A 21060-nucleotide genomic window follows, 5' to 3' on the forward strand; every position below is an offset into this window, starting at 1 on the left:
TTAATTTCAGGATCCCTATCTAAATAAAATCAATTAAAACACACACACACACACACACACACACACACACGCACACACACATAGAGACAATCCAATGGTTAGGATATTACTCAGATTTTTGCCGCATGATCTCTAAAAAAGCCCTATGCCATTCTTCAAATGTAGGAAGTCTCTCCTTGATCTATCCCAATGTAATGAGAGAGCGGAAAGCCATGCCACACGCCCACCGTAGGGTTGGGTGTGCACTCGAGAGTCATCCACATAGTTGACCCACATGCTCACAGATGTGATGGGAGGAAGGAGAGATAACTCTCTCTCTCTCTCTCTCTCTCTCTCTCTCTCTCTCTCCTCTTCTTCTTTTTGTTCTTCTTCTTCTTCCCCGTCTCTTCTTTCTTTTCTCTTTTTCCTCACCACACCAAATGTCCAAAGGAGCTAGACATTCAAGTCTCTCTCTCTCTCTCTCTCTAGGATATGATCTATTTATAAGGAGGAATCAAGGTTTCAAAAGGATGAACCGTTATGGTGCTCCTCACTCCTACAGACATTGATATGCCTTACATGATCAAAAGTTTGTAAACCTGCTTTATCCTTTTACCTGAATTAACCCAATCATTCCACTATCCAGTGGCATCCACTCTTGACCATAAATCGCATACTGGTCTAATAGGTAGACCACAAGATCTCAACCATCGGATATCCTTCAAACACAATAAAACAGTTCTAATGGTAAAAATAAATGATCAATTGTTAAAAACCTTCATTGAAATATTTAAAACTTTTTAAGTGTTAGGCCTAGCTAGAAAATCCACTTTGTGAATGGGCCTATCACTAAGATCTAAGCCATAAATAAGTTCCCTAGGGTAACCAATGAGCTCATGGACCACGATTGCATTCTTGAGGCATGAATCCAACTACACCTATATCTTAGCTACTAATATAACCTTACAGTGTGAGCCAAGGCACAAAACACAAGGAGCTCGTACTCCCATACTACCTCAGGTCTAAGGATTAGTCGAAGCTAGTACATGATCAAGTCAATTTGATTTGGGCACAATGAGTCGCCCAAATCAGCGACTTGGTGCAATCCTTCGATACGAGTGCTCAGCTAGGCCTAGACAAAGAATGTGCATCCTTGAAGTGTTTGGAGTATGAATATCGTTGCATGTATCGATGACCAATGATACAGAGACGTGTCGGTATTGTTGATAATATAGCCAATACTTAGAAAAATATTATTGTCAAGGGAAACATTGGGAAAAAGGTGGAATTTTCAATGAAACTTCAGGAGATGTTAAAAGACATGTGTTTACATATGTATGAATCAAAATGTTGCAAAAAACAATTATAAATAACAAGTTTCCATTTTATAGTTGTCAAACCATGTGCCATAAAAAATTAGTATAAAATAAATTATATAAATTTGTAGCCAATCAATAACATTCATTAATATATAAAATTTCCACATTAATTAACAATGAAAGAAATATTTTCAATATGACAATTAGGATTTCACCCATTTCCCCCATTTTTTTACTTGTTTATTTTTTCGCCACAAATCCATGTCAATGCATAGGAATCATACATAGGGCTGAAAGTCGGGCGGGTTGGGTTGGTGCTCAATCCTAGCCCAACCCAAGGTTCCTATACCTTAACCCTAACCCAACCCAACCCAACCTCGGGTTGGAGATTCTCAACCCAAGCAGGCTCGGTCGGGTTGGTCGGGTGGATACATGCTAATATTTTCGTTAATACGTTAGTCTGTCATATTTCAATACACGTCTTATTTTTTATACTGATAATTTTATTAATTATATATGTAGTTATTTATCGTAAAGAACTTTATTATTTTTATTTTTTCTAAACAAACAAGTTAAAATATAGGGCAACTACTTTAAAAGTCGTGTTGTGTAGCACACAATCTATTTGGGAGAGAGAAATCCAGCATATCTTGTTAGCTCGAGTCATCGAAAATGACGTGGACCAATGAGACCTGACGACACTGGAATTTCTGGTGCCTTCAGCACAGACGATCTGCAGTCAATTATAATTTATAAGTAACTTATATATCGATCAGGTTTGGGTTGGGTCGGGCAACCCGAGCTCGACCCAAGTTTTATCGAGTTGGTGTTTGTATAGCCCAAGCACGAGATTGAACCCGATACATTCCGCCCAAGCCCAACCCAATGTCGGGTCGGTCAGGTTGAACCCGCCGACTTTCAGCCCTAATCATACATCGACATCTATTTCCATTGCAATCTATGTTAGTACTAAAAAGAGTTTCCATGGATTTTAGATCACCTTTGAGTTCTAGCCTTTAAAAAGGGACCTTTGTGTTCCTGTCTGTCTTTTTTTTAGTCGAGATTTCTTCCCAAATCCAAACTTTGATTCGATAAAAATCAAGAGTGAGTGAAATCACCTTTGGAACAAATTTCCCAAAAAAAAAACAAAACAAAACAAAACAAAAATGGATTTTTTTAAACTTTTTTTTTTGAGGTTTTAGAATTATTATTATTATTATTATTATTTTTTTAAATATTGCCTATTTATGGATGTTTCCTTGGTATCAACGTTATTATCGCTAGTATCGGGAATATTATTGGTGGTACCGCCAATACTAGGGAACTTTTATAAGGGATCCTTCTCAAGATATCATTGAAATTGATAATATTGGTGACATTTGGATAATTTTGAACTTTTGACATTTTTGGTATTGCTGACTTGGCGATATCGATAGTATCACCAATATTATCGATAATATTGCCGATATTTGGAACATTGCATCCATGAACACTCAAGTTCCCATGTGGGGTAGACCTTCCATCCCAACTTCTTGTTGGTTCCCACACATAGGATGGCCACTTAACCTTTCATGGATTGCCTAATTCTGCTACTATGGTCATGGAATTTAGGGTATTAAGTGCCATGAAACGCAACTCTCCCTTGGCCAATAGTTGTTGTGTCCAAACTCACCTTCTCTTAGGACAACCGGAGGAATTCTTCCCTATAAACCATACCTAGTAAAAATTTTCCACATATTATTATTGCATCCATGCTATGAACCAAACACGTGGTCTTCTATATGCACAAGCATGGTCATCATCATTAGCTCTTCGGGGCACACACCACCAACACCTTCGAGTTCTTATCAATGATTGAATTGCTTCTGAACCTTATCTTGTATGTTTGCTTTCTCTTGTTTCCTTGTAATTACTAATAACATGGTTCTAGCACCATGAGTAAATTTGCTAGACGACGAAGAATTGTGGACCAAGAAAGGTGTTGTCCTCATTTGAGAACGGATGAATGTTACGTAAATATGACTCAATAAGAGAGTGATTAACTTGCCTCCAATGTTTTAAATAATGACAATATCAACCAATATATCCCACGATGTATCTTGTATCCCACACGTGCAATATGAAATACACATGTAGTGCCAATATATCCCACATGTTTGATCTGGTGAGCATATTCAAATTTTGATCCCCTTTTTTTGTTGAAATTATGTTAAATCAGTGTCAAATGGTTACAAATCCAGTGTGGGTTTGACTCCCCTCCTCGGCATTACCCAATACACGTGGTTGTGGGTGATTGCATGTATTTGTAGGGAATAGTCTCGCCTTAAAAGGGGCGAGGACACCCCATGTCTTAAAAAAAAGGTTACAAATCCATTGGTTCTTCATGTTTTGCATGAAAAATCATGGAGTTGGAGCTTGGATTTTGATATCCATTGGTTCTTCATGTTCTCCATGTTTTTTTTTCCTGAAATTTTCCTTCAACCAGCTGTCAATTGAGACTAATTTCGAAGTATTTAGTAGTATTTGATAAAATGACACTCTAATTTTGAATTTTGAGTGTATGTGGTTCAATTTGGGGAAAATTGGGAAAAAATCAATATTTCCCAAATTTCTCCCAAATTGCTTGCAATTTCGTACTCCAAACATGAAATTAAGCATGTATGAGGGTTGATCTACTGATTTGTTAGGTCCTTGTCAATTTTCAGAAAATAAAAATTATTTTTCATTTTTTTTTTCAAAATTTTCTTTCAACCACTGTCAATTGAGACTAATTTCTAAGTATTTAGGATTGTTTGATAAAATGATCATCACATACACTCTTAAATGTTATGCATTCAATTTCAATATAGTTGCACTAGTTCAATCAGACAACACATAGCTTATAACCCTATACAATGGAAACCTATTATGTGCACTTCTTTTTTGAAATGTTATGATTTAAAAGTGTGTATTAAGGTATTTTTTAACAATCCCTGAAGCTTCATTGAAAATTTCAACCATTTTCCCAATGTTTGCCATGTTTTCCAAAAAGTGCAATAAATTACCTGATACAAATGATATATCCCGTGTGATAACCGATACGTATTTGTATCCCAAGGGTGTGATACGTAACATGATACTGATATTTCGAACACTGCTTGCCCCTACCTCGAAATAAATTATGGTTTAATGAATAAATAATATGAAATTATTATTTGTTAATATGAAAACTAGGTACCAACCCCTACATGATGTTCTATTACTATTGACACTCCTTTGCAAGTTGCAACAGCAAGAATGGAGCCTTTCATTGTGGTTTATTGTAGAAGAAAAGGAAGAGAAATATGGAGAGGAGACATGAAGCCAAACCAATCTTCACTTGTATACCATTTGAGCCTGTTTGGATTCATGGAAACATAGGAAAGGAAATGTGTTTTCCATGAAAATGAAATTTCCCTTGTTTGTTTTTTAAATTTTATTGGAAAATCTATTTCAAAGATTCCATATTCCCAAGAAAATCCCCCCCGAAAATGCCACTTGTATTTTCATGTGGGATCCATCATTAGGTGATCTTAACCATTTGTTGGCCATTGTTAGAAGATGCAAATCACTTGTATTTTAAGGTGGGGCTCATTGTTGGATGATCTTAACGATGTGGCACTATTATCGATCAATCATAATCACCTGAATTTCTATGTTGCGCCGATTGTTAGTTGATTCTAACGGAGTGTATTTCCACATGGATCCCATGGTTATATGATTTTAACCTTGTGGGGCCCATCATTGGTCGATCCTAACCATTCATATTCCCATGTGGAGCCCTCGTTAGATGATCCTAACCAGTGTTTGCAATATCGATAGTATCATCCAATATTTCAATCGATATTATCAACATCAATCTTGGCCAATACGAAATTGCTTAGATATCTACGGAGTTATCAGTCGAAATATCTCTAGATATTGCATTGTATCGACGATGTGTTGATACAATGCAATATTTTCAAAATATTGCCATTTAAAAATACTTGGTGTCGATGATACATTCATTGGTATCATTGATACTATTGACATTGACAACCCCTTTCGTATTTTTTTCAAAAAAAAAAAAAAAAAATCCCCAAAAACCTTAAAACATTCGCATTTTTCTTCAAATTTTTTGTTTGCAATCTTTTCTTGAGGTAAATCCAACAACGGGTGGACCCGATTTTTAAAAGGTGAGAAAATTTTCAATTTTAATCCTCTTTTTTTTTTTTTTTTTTTTCTTTCTTTTGCTTTAAATCACTCGGAATCACTAGAACTAAAATGGAAATTCATGATTTTGCTTCTTTCTTTTTTTTTTTTTTTTTGCATGGTTAATCATGGATTTGAACCTCCGATTTGGAAGCTGATCTATAGATTGACGGAGGTTTTTGGATTTTTCAAAAGAAAAAATGAATTTTTAATTAAAAATATAAAAATAATAATAATAATTTTTTTTTTCAAAAAATCTGGATTGATCAGCGGCTATTTAGCCTTAATTGAATGTGATTTCATACATGTCTTCTTACATTTATAAATTATACAAATTGATAATGAATATAGTTGCATCACTTTTATTAGATAACGCATAGTTGAGGACCCTATACAAAGGAAGCTTACTATGTGCACTTACTTTTTTGTGGTATTTTGATTTCTAATTGTGTAATGATGTCTTTTTTAACGTCTCCTAAAGTTCCATTGAAAAATTCGACCAATTTCCCAATGTTTCCCAATATTTCCCTAAAACAGTGAAACATTATTCCGTACATCCAATATTTCCCATGTGGTACTCAATATGTTTCGGTATTCCAAGGGTGCGATACATCCGTTGATACCGGATATTGAAAACATTATCCTAACCATGCGGGTCCCATTGTTACTCGATCCTAACCTTTTGAAGCCCATCTTTATTGATACTTACAAACAAGAAACAACTACCAAGTCATTATTTTTCCTTGGAAAATATGAATATCTTTGCCAAATAGCAGAAATGGAAATTAAGTCCAATTTCCATGGGAAAAATTTTGGGAACACAAATAGCATAAGTAGTTTTTCATTTCCAGTAATTTTTATGGAAGTGGTGGAAATGGTATTTCCATGGAAATACTCTCTCTCTCTCTCTCTCTCTCTCTCTCTCTCTCAGTGGATCCAAACAGGTTGTATAGGGTCGGAGTGGTGCTTTTTATTTCAAGTTTAATGACTAAAATGTCGTTCACAAAAAAAGGAATATGTAGGACAGGGTAGTGATGATGATCATCATGATCATGTTGTTGTTGTTGATAATGATGATGAGGGGGAATGAATTAATTTAATACGTAATGTATCCTGCATGATGATATGTTTCATTGTTACTACTCAAACCAAGGTATTCCGTATCGGTAACAGTGGCCATAACGGTCACCACCGTTGCCGATACAAGTATCAGACGATACGGTAGCGTAACAACTGTTACAACCCCTGTAACAGTTGAAAAAAAAAAATTAACCCAAAAGTTTTGAAAAATATTTAGAAAATCCAGAATAATGTAAATATTCCAAATATGTAATGATTTTTTGTTTTAAACATGTTTATGATAGCTTAACGGTCCACTCTTTGTTGAGAGTTTGTATTTGGTTGTCTAGTGAATTTGTGAACATGGTTATGCGCCTCTAATATTTACACATAACAATCGAACATTAGAACTATAAATCGGAAAAAAAGGCATAAATGCCACTTTTTATTTTTTGAAAAAATGGCCGTCAAAATTTCTATTCACCCAAATCGCTTCAATCTACAGTTTTAATCCTAAAATATATAGTAAAAGTGATCAAAATATATCGTAGAATAATCTAGGAAAGTTTTTGGAATAAGAAAAATAGCAAATGAGGGGGAAAATGAATTTAAATAGAAAAAAAGAAAAAGAAAAAGATGGCCGTTTTTTGACCGTTACGGGTGTAACAGTGTTATGCCCTGTAACGGCCAATACAGTCTCAGAAAACCAGCTGCACATTTTTGCTCATGTATCGCATAACGGTCATTGCCGTTACCTAAACGTATCGGCCGCAACGTAACGGATACGGAACACCTTGGCTCAAACTCTCTCACAACGATATGGATTCATATGGTTAGCAAGGCACCTCTTCATTTTGTTCTATTACTGCTTAAACTCATTTAGATAATTAGATCTATAAGATGGAATCTCAGGAGGATGTAAATTAATCTAATAATCAAGCCCCTTACTGCACCTCTTTTAGATCCCTAATAACAGAGCCTTTAGTTGTCATAGATCACAGGGGAAGAAGTAAAAGAAATGGAGTGGAAAGATGGAACAGATGCAATATTCACCCGTATTCCTTGAAGGTCAAGTGTATAATTGGATCATCAAAAGTGTTCTTAAAGAATCAACATAGTGTTTCTTTGCACCAGAAAAATGCTCTTAAAATTTTTTAATCAACTCCTTGCCCTAGACTTGAAATTCTTCTGATCTTCCAATAATTTAGCCAGATTAGAACTCATGTTCAACTAATCAATGAACTTAGAAATGTGGTTATCAGTATTGCACGAACTTGTAACTGTCAGAAGACACAAACCTGTAGAACTTGCTGCAGAACTGCAAGCACCCAAGCCAATCTCACCATACCACTTCGTGAATGTAGAACCTACTGACCTAATGCTATGGATGAGAGTTGTTTGATCTAGCATGCACTTGTAGTAAATAAGATGGAGAGGGTTCCAAAAAATTGCAATTAAATTCACTTCTAATGTAGCATATCCATACTTATCCAGCAATATGTTACGAAATGTTCATGCAAATTTGAACAAATTCACACCTTCCAGTTTCATAATTGTGTCATATTGCTGGTCCTTGGCTTTCTATGTAACTTGAAATTATCAGTACAAGATGTTGAACATAACTGCTCTAGTAATGGTTTTTCGGAAGACCCATCTTTCAAAAATATCAGTCTATATGCATACAAATTTTGAAAAAGTATATCCTGATCTCAGAAGTTTAAAATGCCAAGATAGCACACCAATAATACCATTATTCAAAAGAATAAATATAATTGCTCCATCACCCATGTGTTTGTTTGTTCACTGCAATTTGTTGAAAAATGGGAGTGGTGTTCTTCTATCGCTGTATGTGATCAGTTTCTGCTTATTTTTATTTGATTCCCATTTTGATGTCACCACTTTGTCAGATAATAGGCTATCTTTCTGGTGCGTCACCTCACATAATGAGTGGAGCTGTTGCTGCACTTTCATTGCTGATATATAAGGACCCTAGTTTATGCTTTACTGCACCGGATTTGATGCCATCTGTTTTAATTTTGCTGAAAAGTAAAGCCAATGAAGTTATCAAAGTGAGTATGCTCCTGACTCTTATCTCAGCATTTTTTTTTTTTTTATAAAATTTGGGGGGGGGGGGGGGGGGTGCGGGGGCTATTCATGTCAGAATTACTGATGTGGAGCACGTACACAAGACCTGATCATTCATCAGGGGTTCCCTGCCATGTATGTGCCCTGGCTAAGCATTGGCCTATCTGTTGATCTGGTGTGCCACATGCACTGAATGTGGACTGTCGGTCAACTTTTGTAACATTACCTTTTTCCATGCATGTGGCACACTTTAACATTCCATTTTTCCATGCATGTGGTGCACTTGGTGAGCAGGTCCAGGTACATGCACAATGGGGCCCTCTTGATGAATGGTCCAGATCTTGCACGGATTCACAATGTTGTCACTTGTGGACCTTTTTATTTTTTTTATTATTGTGATGTATTAACTTGTTTTGTACATGGAACAGGCAGTTTTGGGCTTCATGAAAGTCTTGGTATCCTGTTTACACACAAAAGATCTGCAGGAAATCCTGTCTGATATTGTCAATGGAGTTATCCCATGGTCGTCTGTATCGAAACATCATTTCAGATCAAAGGCATGTTCTACCAGGGCAAAAACTTTTGTTAGCTTTGCATATTTTTGTCTATTCATTCTTTACGTAGTTGCCAGATTTGCTGGACTCCCTCACTAAGCCAGATCAAATTGATTCACAGCTTGTTTTGAATTGATTTGCCATTTTCAGAAATTTGGTGAAATAAATTCATGATCATTGAACCCTCAGTTTTCCTGCATATGTTTCTTCATTCGCATTCATTTACTATTTCCCATCCACAAATTTATCAAAAGTCGGCAATCCGCCACCTCTGATTACCCAATGCTCATAGCTTGCACTTGCTAGATGTGATGAAAATCTGAACTTGAGAAGATCTATAACAGGAAACCTGAAGTTAGGGGTTGAAGCAGCTTTGCTAGTAAGGGCAAGGATGCCATGAATGGAATGAACTAGCTGATCCTGCAAACTATCCAAGTTAATCTAAGACCTCAAACGAGATATTCGGTTCATTTTGAACCCATGAATTATTTAATTATGAACAGAAGCAAAACCTCATAAATGGAGGGCTTCGGTGGTAGAAAAGAAAAGGAAAAAAAAACTTCAAAACCTCATAACCAAGGTTTTATATATATATATATATATATATATTTGTGTGTGCGTGCATATGGTTCTTTCTGCAAATGATATGCAATTGATCAATTATATAATGACAGGTCAGGATCATACTGGAAATCGTGACGCGTAAGTGTGGTTTTAACTCAGTTGAGTTAGTTACACCAGAGAAGTACAAGGGCTTCATCAAAACTATTGCACAGGTAATGTGTCTCATTTTTTTATGCCAATGTCAGGAAGCACTTGGTGGTTGAATCTAGTGAGGCTGTCTTGCATCACCTGTTTCATAAATATGTCATGCAACCATATCGAAGTTCATGTGTCAGGCACAGAAAACGTATGTGACCCGAATACAGAATTGCATCCATTCTGTTATATGATTGGACTGATGGATGTAACATTTGTTGCTTACTGAATGTACCATTGTACATTTCTATATCTATTTAACATGTAATGTATGCGAGGAATGTTTACCTACAATGTATTGCATGTGAACTTCACATGCAATGGGTGCAACCATGCCAACATGTAATATTTGTGCCACATCCCAACCACACAAAAGGTGGGCCCCACCATGAAGATCACCTGGCACAAAATCAAGCTGCTTGCCTCATTTGGTGGTCCACGATTGACAGGTTACATCAAACCTGCTGATCTTTGGATTCAACACCCACGTGTGGCCTGCTTAATGTGTGGAGTGGCCTGATTGCGCCAGTGATCTTCATGGTGGACCCCACCTTGTATGCATTGTGTTGTACACATGTGACATGCTGGCATTTTTTTAAATGGATCTGTTGTGTGGGAAGTTTGCACACCTTGCATTGTAGGTGAAACTTTCTCTAAGAATTTTTGTACTTGCATGCAATGTGATTGTTCTCCGTAGGTTAACGCTTAACAATCTAAAATATTGCAGGGTACATATTAGTTACATGCAATATGATAGTCTGTATGTAGGGTAACAGTCTCAAATTTACTTGGTATACATTGATTACTATATGGAACAGATTGATTTCTGTTGAAATGGACATTAGAATACTATTAGCTATTTCACTTATTTATTTATATATTTTTGTTCAACAAATTCCTTCCTCCAGAATTTATGATCTTATTGTTACATGGAGAAATGCTGATGTTACTTGCAAGTGCCATCTTGAAACCCCCAGCACAAGCGCCCCACCTGCCAATGGGTAGACATTTGTGAGATCAAGCTTCTCATCTGTGGGCCCCACATGAATATTCCCTGGCCCCAAAATCAGGCCTGAGCACACTTTAGTAAGCAGCATATGTATAGTGAAATGGATGTTAATGAGAATACCAGTTATCCTTATTGATCATACATTACCTGATGGGTGAACTAGTCCATTTGGGCTGGGAATATTCACCATGGGGTTATCTGATGAATGACCCAGATCTTGTGCATGTGATCCATTTTGGCGTGGCATTTATAGATGGAAGCTTCCATGTAGTATTCCTCTTGTTACATGAATCTCTTCTGCATTATGGTGTCATTACTTACAAATCTACATATTTGCAGCAATGGAAGAACAAGACAAGTTCCATTGGAGCTGGTGATTCTGATGAGGCACTGAAACTTGCAGAATCAATGCCAAAAGGGTCTGAGCTCCTATCAATCCTCAAAATTTTTATTCTTTTTAGATTTTGGGTTTTTTGTTGAGATTACTCACTACTGTTACCATGGAATTCTATATTCCCAGGAGGCAAAAGAGGATGCGTGAAGAGTCAGCTATTCCAAGGGAGAAAACAAGTTCTGGGGCTTCGGGTACCACACGGAAAGAGAAGGGATGGAAAAAGCTTAAAACAAGTGTTTCCAGCACTAAGGAGCGCAGCAAGGGTACTAGGAATCGTACTGACAGTCAATGGAGGAACAAAACAGAGCGTTCTTATTCAGAGAAAAGAAATATACGGAGGGACTTTGATGAAAAGCTACAAAGTGAGGATAAGGGAATGAACAGGCAGTGGAGAAAAGATGGTAAGAGAGATAAGAATAAAGCAACATCTTTCAAAGCTACGGCATCTTCCAAGTCTCACAAGCATAGAAGGGTTACAGTGAAGCCACATCAAAGAGTAAGGTGAGGATATTGTCTGATGATCCGTACCTCTGGAAGAGAATGACTCTAGATGGCGGCGTGGGACATCTTATTGTAGACCTCAGTTCTCTATGAACAATAGGTTGGTTCTATGGGAGGGCCATTATGTGGAAGATCATCCTAATACGAATCCTCTACATCCCGTGGTGCCATAAATGCAGCCAAAAGCAGTTAAAGAAATTTGGCATCTTGAAGTGTCAACATCCTCGAAGCCATCCTCGTCACGCGATCTCCTCCAAAAATAACAGACTTAATTTAATTAGTCTTAGACAGGCATTCGTTTTTCATGAGAATGCCGGCAATGCCCCAGTTTTGTTTGTCAGAAATGCTTCATTGAGCAGTGGAAATTAGAGGGAGAAAGGGTGTACACCAATCCTTTTCCGCATTTCGTGGATTTGATGTTGTAGTTGATAACCAGTGTTTAATATTGAGCGATGATGATTATACCCCACACCAGATATCTCATAGGATCAGGTGAGCATGCATACTCTTGCATCAAGCCTAGTGCCGTCTTGGCCAAGGTAAGCATATAAATGTTGCTCATTTCATTAGAAATGATAGGTGGAATTTTCATGTAGTTGCATCACTGACCTCATGGCGATCTTTTCAACATAGTTGATGACATTGTTTGGTGCTCAGATAAGCATGGAAATTTCAATATGAACTCAGCTATTAAAATCTGCTTGCCCATAGCACTCCTATGCTTGGGCAAGTTTTTTTGGTTTAATGGAAACATCCCTAAGCATTCTTTGATGCTTGTTTGCCTTCAGTAAGCTCAAAACGAAAAGCTGGCTCATAAATTGAAAAATAATTGATAATGGTGTGTTTTCTGTAACTATCCCTGAAAGGCACTCCTACATGTTCTTTGAATGTAGCTATGCTACTGGGATCTATAAAAACATTCTTGCTAAATTGGTGTAAGAGTAATTCAGAGCTTCGATCTCATCTATGATATTTCCAGTCTTATTTCCAGTCTTGTTACTTAAGTCTCCAAGTCGGTGGTGGGTGAGCTCCATAGCAAGCACAGCTTCTCGGTCACTGTTGGGCACATATGGAGAGAGAGACCTCAGGATTTTCAAAAGAAAATTCAAACCCATAGAAATCTTTAAATCCATCTTTCTCAATGTGAGATCATAGTCTCTTCATCTTTAGCCCGAAGGATCTTGCTGAAACATCTTCCATCTCCACTCATTGGGACATCCCAACCACCTTTTTCAGTTCTTAGCACACAAAAATGTTAATAGGCATGAACTGTCCTCTTCAAAGTTAGGGAATCACATGTTAGGGTTTTGGAAATGCAGTGGAAATTGGTTCAGGTTAATTGATTAAACCTTAAGATCTTTGTGTAGATACTACTAAGTTTCCACGAAAAATTAAATTAAGGTATTTAGGTTCAAAGATGCATTTTAATCACCGTTATCGAAAACTGTTTGAGTGTTAATGCCATACCTCTTCAAAGTAGAAGGTCTCAAATCTCTCTAAAATCTAAATTAGATGAGAGGAAGAAAGCCATCATGCAAACTCTGGAGTGGGGATAGCACAATGCATAGAGATGCGTGTATAGTGGACATCACATGTGGATGCCTGAATGTAGGGAAGGGGGAGAGGATTCTCTCCTCTTTCTCCTCTCACTCTTTCTCTATCTATATATCTACCTGGTGATGTCTTAGGGTACTAGGGAGGCACTAGTATGGTGTTTTACCAGTCTACAGGATATATGCCCCAATACCTGTAAGGTATGTAATTTTGCCTGCCATGTACCCATATTGACTCCATCCTTTACTGAACATAGTCATCTGTCTTTGATCTAATTCAATGAAAATCAAGTGATCGACTACAAGATCTCAATTGTCGAGATGATCATAAAGTATGATGAAAACATTCTAATGCAAAAATCAAAAATCAAAAATCAAAGATTGAAAACACTTGTTAAACCGTAGAAAGCTTTTTGGGGTACCTATACTAGTGAAAAACCATGTGATTGATGGTTTGATCTACTAGATCTTAGCCGTAAGTGTCCATAGGAGACTAGTGGATCCCTTATCAGATTATATGGACTTTAACTATATCCTAATGGATGAACCTATCAATACTCACATATAAGCCACTACAATTGATAACATGGGCTGGGATAGAGCATGTTACATTAAGAACTTGAACTCCTCATACATTCTCAAGTTTAAGGAAGGTAGTACATACACAAGTCGATCATAATCCAGTCATCATGAGTCTCTCGGTCTAGCTACTTCAAATTATTTTTCAATGCAAAGTGTTCAATATGTCCAATACTAAAAGCCTGTTCTGATAGGACACTCCAATGTAGGGTAGAGCACAAGTATACTAACTTGCCGTCAACTGATGGTAAGCCCTTTTTCACCTTAATTTGTCATCAATTCCTCGCACAATATGGCTACATAAGAATATCAACCACATTTTTTTTAATCAACAGGAATTTTTTACTTCCAAAGAGCTAATGGCAAACACACACATACAAAATGAGCAGCACTTAAAAGAAACCTAAAAAGACTCATAGGAGGGCCCACCCACATCCCATGCCAAGAGAAGGAAAATAAAATAATAATAAAAATAAAGAGAGCCCACGTTTTGGGTCAAAAAAAAAACGAAAAACAAAACAAAACAAAACAAAACAAAAAACAAAAACAAGAACAAAACAAAACAAAACCAAAAAACAAAAAAGGTTTTAAGATTTTTTATTATTATTTTTTTAAAGCTCACATCCCGGGCCAGGGAGCAAAAGGAAAAGCTCTCACTCCCAAACAGAGTAGAGGAAACCAAGCTTACTATTGATGTGGTTTTCTGGACATCCTCATGAGACCACTTGAGACCTACAAGAGAAGACGAAGATGGAGACCCTAGCTGCAGCAAGGGACCCTTCGATGCCAAAGTTAGACATGCAATTCTCTATTCTTTATTTAGTATAATGAAGGGTTTTAGACATGATTTTTTTACGTACCTTTTACTATAGAGCAATTCTCTATTTATAGCTGATAAGTGCGGTGGTGTAGATGACCACCTCCCTACTTGGTAGGTGCATATCGTAGAGGGAATCTTATCTCGAGCGGTTCGCGGTAATCTTTTGAGATCCTCGACGAAGATCTCGGAGAGTCTTTTGATAAGGTTTGAGTGGCTAGGAGTAGAAGAAACATGTAGTAGGAGGCCGAGGACAAGCATTCGAATTAGCCTACATAGAGTAGTTTACCGACCTGGGTTCTCTGATGGGTCGTGGTCGAGTTTGCCCTTAACATTGGGTAGATTATTGACCTGTCGACGTGCCCATGAATGTCGTATTCGAGTACTGAGATCGAGCTCCCGAAATCGAGGATGACCATCCTCTTCATCTTATCATACGGTGCAGGGACTCTCTCGTAAGTCTTCCGAGTAGGGCATGCTCAGTCCAGTATGGGACCATGCCTCAGAGGCCCCTAGGAGGTCTGAGCACCGGTTCGGACATAGATGGGGCCATGAGAGAGGTCGACGTCGCACAACAAAGTGCAACGAAATATCCCTTTCTGGTCATTGAGGAGCTCCTTGGTCATGATTAGCACCATCCAAGCATGCATCGTGCACAGATGTCCGAGCTGACCTCACACTTCTAACCAGTATATTTTTACCAATAACAGTAGCCCCCCTACTTTCGAGCTGACCGTGGTGAGCTCAAGAAGTAAGGCGATGTAATGAGGTCAGACGCATGGGAGGTCGAGTCAGTCCACCATTAATGCGGAGATAGAAGGCAGGCGCAGAGATCATGGAAGAAATGCAATGATGATACGACACGTTTGAAGCGGCATGCATTGGCAGGGAAGCTTTTCGCTTCTTGACCTATGGGGCATGGACTTGTGGCGCTACTTGGGAAGTCGGGTCATCGGGCGAGTGAGAGCTCTCCACATGGTTGCATGCACGTGTCGAGGAGCCTCTTCGGCTGCCGCATTAAATGTGGGTAATTATTTCCTATGGCCGAGCTAGCTATAAAAAGAGGCGAACCCTAACATTTCTAACCATTTCCTCCTGCTGCTGCTTCTCGAGCTCCCGGACTTGGCGATTTCCAGTAAGTCAGAAATCCTCTTCTCCGATGACTTTCACTTATTCTTTCCTTCATTTTTTCTGTTTCTAGATTTGATATGTTCAATATCTTGGACGAAGGCCTTAATCTCTACGCTTTTCAGGGGGATTTTGACCCGGAGAACATAGATTCTAAGCTAGGGGCTCCCTCTAATCCTCCATCTCCAATATCTTTAGGCCATAACCGGATGATGGAATCCATTTCATCAGAGAGGGTAGCAGCTCGGACTTCGGCCGAGCAGCCAGTCGATGTCGGTCATGTTTGGTTGACATTGAAGGGGGCCGATCTGTTGACTGTATTAGCACATAAACATGGGATAGATTAAGCCAAAACACAGATATGATTCAGGGGTAAGTGAATAAAGCAAGTGGAAGACTTATAGTAAAATATGTGTACAAGTGTAAGTCCCTGAATCACATATACAACCAGATCGTATAAAAGTGTTATTTATCAAAATTATAAGTACAAGTTACATCATTTCAGTTCCCAAAATAGTAATCCCATAGATCCCGCGCAACAGACCGAGGCTCGCTAGAACCCGTCAAAAAAACTGCATATAGGAGAAGGCGGCCTCGTCGTCATCCAGCTCCCGCTCTGGACGTCGCATCCACATCTGCAACATCGGGGCCTAAGACAGTCCGGTGGGTGTGCAACACCGCCCCAAACGTGGGAGTGAGTGATCAACTCGGTGGAACAATAAGGCACAAAGGTTAACATGTTATCGATTCAATCAAACAGTAATGATAAAGCAGGACAATTAAAGAAATCCTAAGTACTCTTATTAATGCCAGTATGAATGCGGTATGATGCGTACCCTCCCGCGTACACCCTCAGCGTCTTCCTCTTACGTTACGCATGACATCGCCTCAAAGTGCGCCACATCTACACAGCACATGCAAATGCGGTGCATGGATATGATTACCAAGTTGTTATTAGTCCAATTCATACAGCGGGATTGGGAAGCTAAGATACCTTCCTCATATCACCATCCAAACGGTGATCCATACTAGGGTCGTCAATCCTAGATATCTCATACGATCATATAGTTGAGGTCGTAGCAAAGGGCTCGTCACCAATCAATGCACGCCTTTCATGCCCTTACTACCACGGATCGGCTCGTCACCTCCTTGCGGTATCCGGTATGCTCGAGGTCACTACAAAGGGCTCGTCACCAATCAATGTAGGCCGACAAAGACGAATATAGTGTCCCATACCACCATAATCGGCTCACGAGTTAAGTTGCTCACTTTGGTCACTACGGGAGGCTCGTCACCCCCAGCGTAGGCCGACGGCTCGACCACGGTGTCCCATACCACCATGTCGGCTCATGAGTCTTAGCGGATCGGTACCATGGTTATTAGGATTTCACTGGTAAGTTCGGTACCCTAGATTCAAGCAGAGTGGCGTCCATACATGGTTAACATACATCGGACAATCGGGTTATTTGACGAACTCGACTAGCACGAGCGCACGTTGAATTGAGCGACATAGAGTGCGCAAACACTCCGCGTGGCCAAACCACCGCCGCCAACTCTAATACGACTGGGTTCGTCTAATGCGTCTCACGTGGCGAAAGCAATCTCAACCACGACCATAAGGGTCAATTACCGATTTCTGGACTAAGGCATAGTCCCAAACATCCTACACTACGACGATATTCATATGGAATGTAAAACAAGAATGGAACAACCACTCAAATCATGGTGCATACACATCTCAAGAATATCAACTTAACATAAATGTAAGCATAGGAATGCTTGAATTTAAATAACTTGGAATGTCACTGCCTAAGGACATCATGCGCATCCATAGGAGTATTGAGAATCACTTCTCAACGCCTGCATTTAGTGTAATCAGTTACACGTAGATCATTCATGCATTTCTACAAACACTTAGCATCCATGGAACAACATACATGACGCATGTTGAAATACATGCACTTAGACAATTCCTTTTATCAAGGAGTTGTCATACATGCATCTAGCATACATACATGACCAATAATCATGGCAAGCACAAGTGCGTATTTTATACGTATACGGTACTTTATAAATACACTTAGAATACACAAATCTCAATATAGCACATGCATATCAGGAAAGCAATGCAAACATAGCATTTGACATGTGAAATCTCATCCATAACAAGAATAAATCACTAACTGGGATTGAAAGCCTTGAAAACCATAACCTATACACTTAAAGTCCGCACCTTAAGCGAAGAAAGAACCGCCGAACTGATTTAGACGAGTTGTCTTCGTCAACGGCGCAAGAATACCCTAAAATAAGGATAGAAATGAGATACAACAACACCAAGTCTAATCTAAGCTCTAACACAGGTTAGGGTTAGGTTAACTTACCCCAAAAGAACTCAGAACCGTCAGAGGAACGATTCAAAGTGAAGGTTCAAAGGTGAAGAAGAACAAGGAAGAATCAAGATGATTCACCAATCAATCTCTCTCACTAACTCTCTCTTTTCCACTCTCTTTCCAAGCTAGGGTTAGAGAAAATTCGTATGGAAATGAGAGCTAGGGTTTAAGGACTATATATAGGCCTTAAAATGATGGAAATAACCCCAGGGTCAAGGTATACTTAGGTTATAACCAAAGTACGCCTTTCTCGATCCAACGAAGCACTTCTGGTGGGCCTATAACCACGAAAGGTCGGACTTAAGCTCACTGACCATGGATCTAGGTCAGGCTGAGTTTTCGTACCGACCGGCTCTTCAGATCAGCCGTGGCGGACCACACTCAATTCAACGGTCACGGAAACTCGATCAGGTCCACAAGCACTAGGATATGCCTGGGCCAACCATCCTGATCAGAGGGTGAAATTGGGTCAGAATCCAACGGTCAGATGCTTAAAATCGTCGCGCATCGACACGACTCAATTTCATAAAAAGCTTATTAAATTCCAACCGTTCTCACACTCTTCACTCGAACTCAACCAAATCGACCTAGAAATCAGATCGACTTGATTTTGAGGTGAAGACCAAGCCCAACTCGGTGACCGCAATAGTAACCTAAGATCATCGCGATTGGACTTTCGACGCGGTCTATCCGATCCAGATCTTCGAAAAATTCCCCAACACCTGGATTTAGCGATGGATCCCGGATTTCAGAGTAACGTAGCTCACTAATCTACACGTTTAGAGCCATGCGGATACAATTTAAAGTGATTGATGCGAATTTCACAAGCAATCAAGTAAAGCGCTAATTACCCACAAAACAACTACTTAAGGAAAGATTAGCACAAAAATTTCCAAGGTCGTTACAATCTACCCCCTTAAAGAAAATTTCGTCCTCGAAATTCATACCTTCATATAATCCTCGAGGATCGGAGGGTAGGTCTTCCTGACCTCATCAGATTCCCAAGTAGCCTCTTCTACGCCATGATGCGTCCATAACACCTTCACGAGAGGGATAACCTTGCTACGCAGTACCTGCTCCTTTCTATCCAGAATACGTGTCGGTTGCAGTACATAAGTGGCATCCTCACTTAACTGCACTTGCTCCCAACTGATAATATGCGAAGGATCAGGAACGTACTTCTTCAGCATAGAAACATGAAATACGTTATGCACGCCGCAAGAGGTGTGGGCAAAGCAAGGCGGTATGCTACCGCTCCCACTCGATCCAGAACTTGAAATGGACCAATAAATCTCGGCGTCAGCTTCCCCTTCTTACCGAACCGTAAAACTCCCTTCATAGGAGAGACCTTTAGAAAAACATGATCTCCCACTACGAACTCAAGCGGTCGACGCCTCGTATCCGCATAACTCTTCTGCCTGCTCTGCGCTGCTAGAAGTCGACGTCGAATGATGTCAACCTTCTCTGAAGTCACCTGCACCAACTCTGGGCCAAGCAAACTACGCTCACCAATTTCTGCCCAACAATGTGGTGCTCTGCACGGGCGACCATACAACGCCTCGTAGGGAGCCATGCCGATACTCGCCTGGAAACTATTATTATACGCGAACTCTGCATACGAGAATCATCCCAACTGTCTTTGAAATCCAAAACACAAGCTCGCAACATATCCTCCAGGACTTGATTCACGCGCTCCGTCTGCCCATCTGTTTGCGGATGAAACGCGGTGCTGAACTTCAGTTTCACACCCATTGCTTCCTGGATACGAGTCCAGAAGATAGATGTAAAACGCGTGTCTCTATCAGACACAATCTCCAGGGGAACTCCATGCAGACGCACTATCTCCTTGATATACAACCTAGCCAACTCGTCTGCAGAGTAAGTGACTCTGATCGGTAAGAAATGCGCCGACTTCGTTAATCGATCGACGATCACCCAAATAGAGTCAAATCCCTTTCTCGTCCTCGGCAACCCAGAAATAAAATCCATAGAGATGAAATCCCACTTCCATTCAGCTATGGGCATGGGCTGCAACAGCCCAGGAGGTCGGCGATGCTCTGCCTTGACCTGCTGGCACGTGAGACAACGAGAAACAAATTCAGCAATCTGGACCTTCATATTGTCCCACCAATAAGACCTCTTCATATCCTGATACATCTTCGTGCTACTGGATGCATCGCAAGCTTAGAACTATGGGCTAACTCGAGAACCTCACGTCTCAAGTCAGTGATGTGAGGAACACATAACCGCCACGAAAACGTAGGCCCCCATCGGAACTAACACTCCAGTCGGAGTTCCCATCTGTACGCTGCCTCATCTTCACCAAGAGCTCATCATCTGCCCTGAGCCGCAACGATCCTCTCGTCGATAGCGGGCCGTACACGAATGTGTGCGATAACCTCATACGGCTCAACCACCGTAAGCTTCTCGCTCAAAATCGCGCACGAACTCCAACATCTCCCACTCTGCTATCATCACGGAGCCGCAAACTCCAAAGCCTTCTTGCGACTCAACGCATCCGCCACAAGGTTCGCCTTACCAGGATGGTAAGAAACATCGAACTTGAAGTCCTTCAATGTTTCCATCCATCTGCTCTGCCTCATATTCAAATCACGCTGCGTGAAAATATACTTAAGGCTCTTGTGGTCGCAAAGAGCTCGAACTCCTCACCATAGAGGTAATGTCTCCAAAGCTTTAATGCGAAGATGACAACTGCCAATTCCAA

The 21060-nt window shown here is 39.7% G+C and overlaps 1 protein-coding gene across 2 annotated transcripts in view; it reads left to right on the forward strand.

The window, feature by feature from the left end:
- LOC131231204 (uncharacterized) overlaps positions 1-12459 on the forward strand; it is a 117453-nt gene extending 104994 nt beyond the window's left edge. For both annotated transcript variants that reach the window (XM_058227319.1, XM_058227318.1), the window contains 5 exons: positions 8474-8635; positions 9080-9208; positions 9880-9981; positions 11313-11392; positions 11494-12459. In XM_058227319.1, coding sequence (XP_058083302.1) covers positions 8474-8635; positions 9080-9208; positions 9880-9981; positions 11313-11392; positions 11494-11872 — 852 coding nt within the window. In that variant the 3' untranslated portion in view covers positions 11873-12459. The remainder of the gene's footprint in view (positions 1-8473; positions 8636-9079; positions 9209-9879; positions 9982-11312; positions 11393-11493) is intronic.
- The last annotated feature ends 8601 nt before the right edge of the window (positions 12460-21060 follow it).

The sequence above is a fragment of the Magnolia sinica genome, chromosome 17, assembly GCF_029962835.1.
Source record: "Magnolia sinica isolate HGM2019 chromosome 17, MsV1, whole genome shotgun sequence".
In the NCBI taxonomy this organism is placed as follows: Eukaryota; Viridiplantae; Streptophyta; class Magnoliopsida; order Magnoliales; family Magnoliaceae; genus Magnolia; species Magnolia sinica.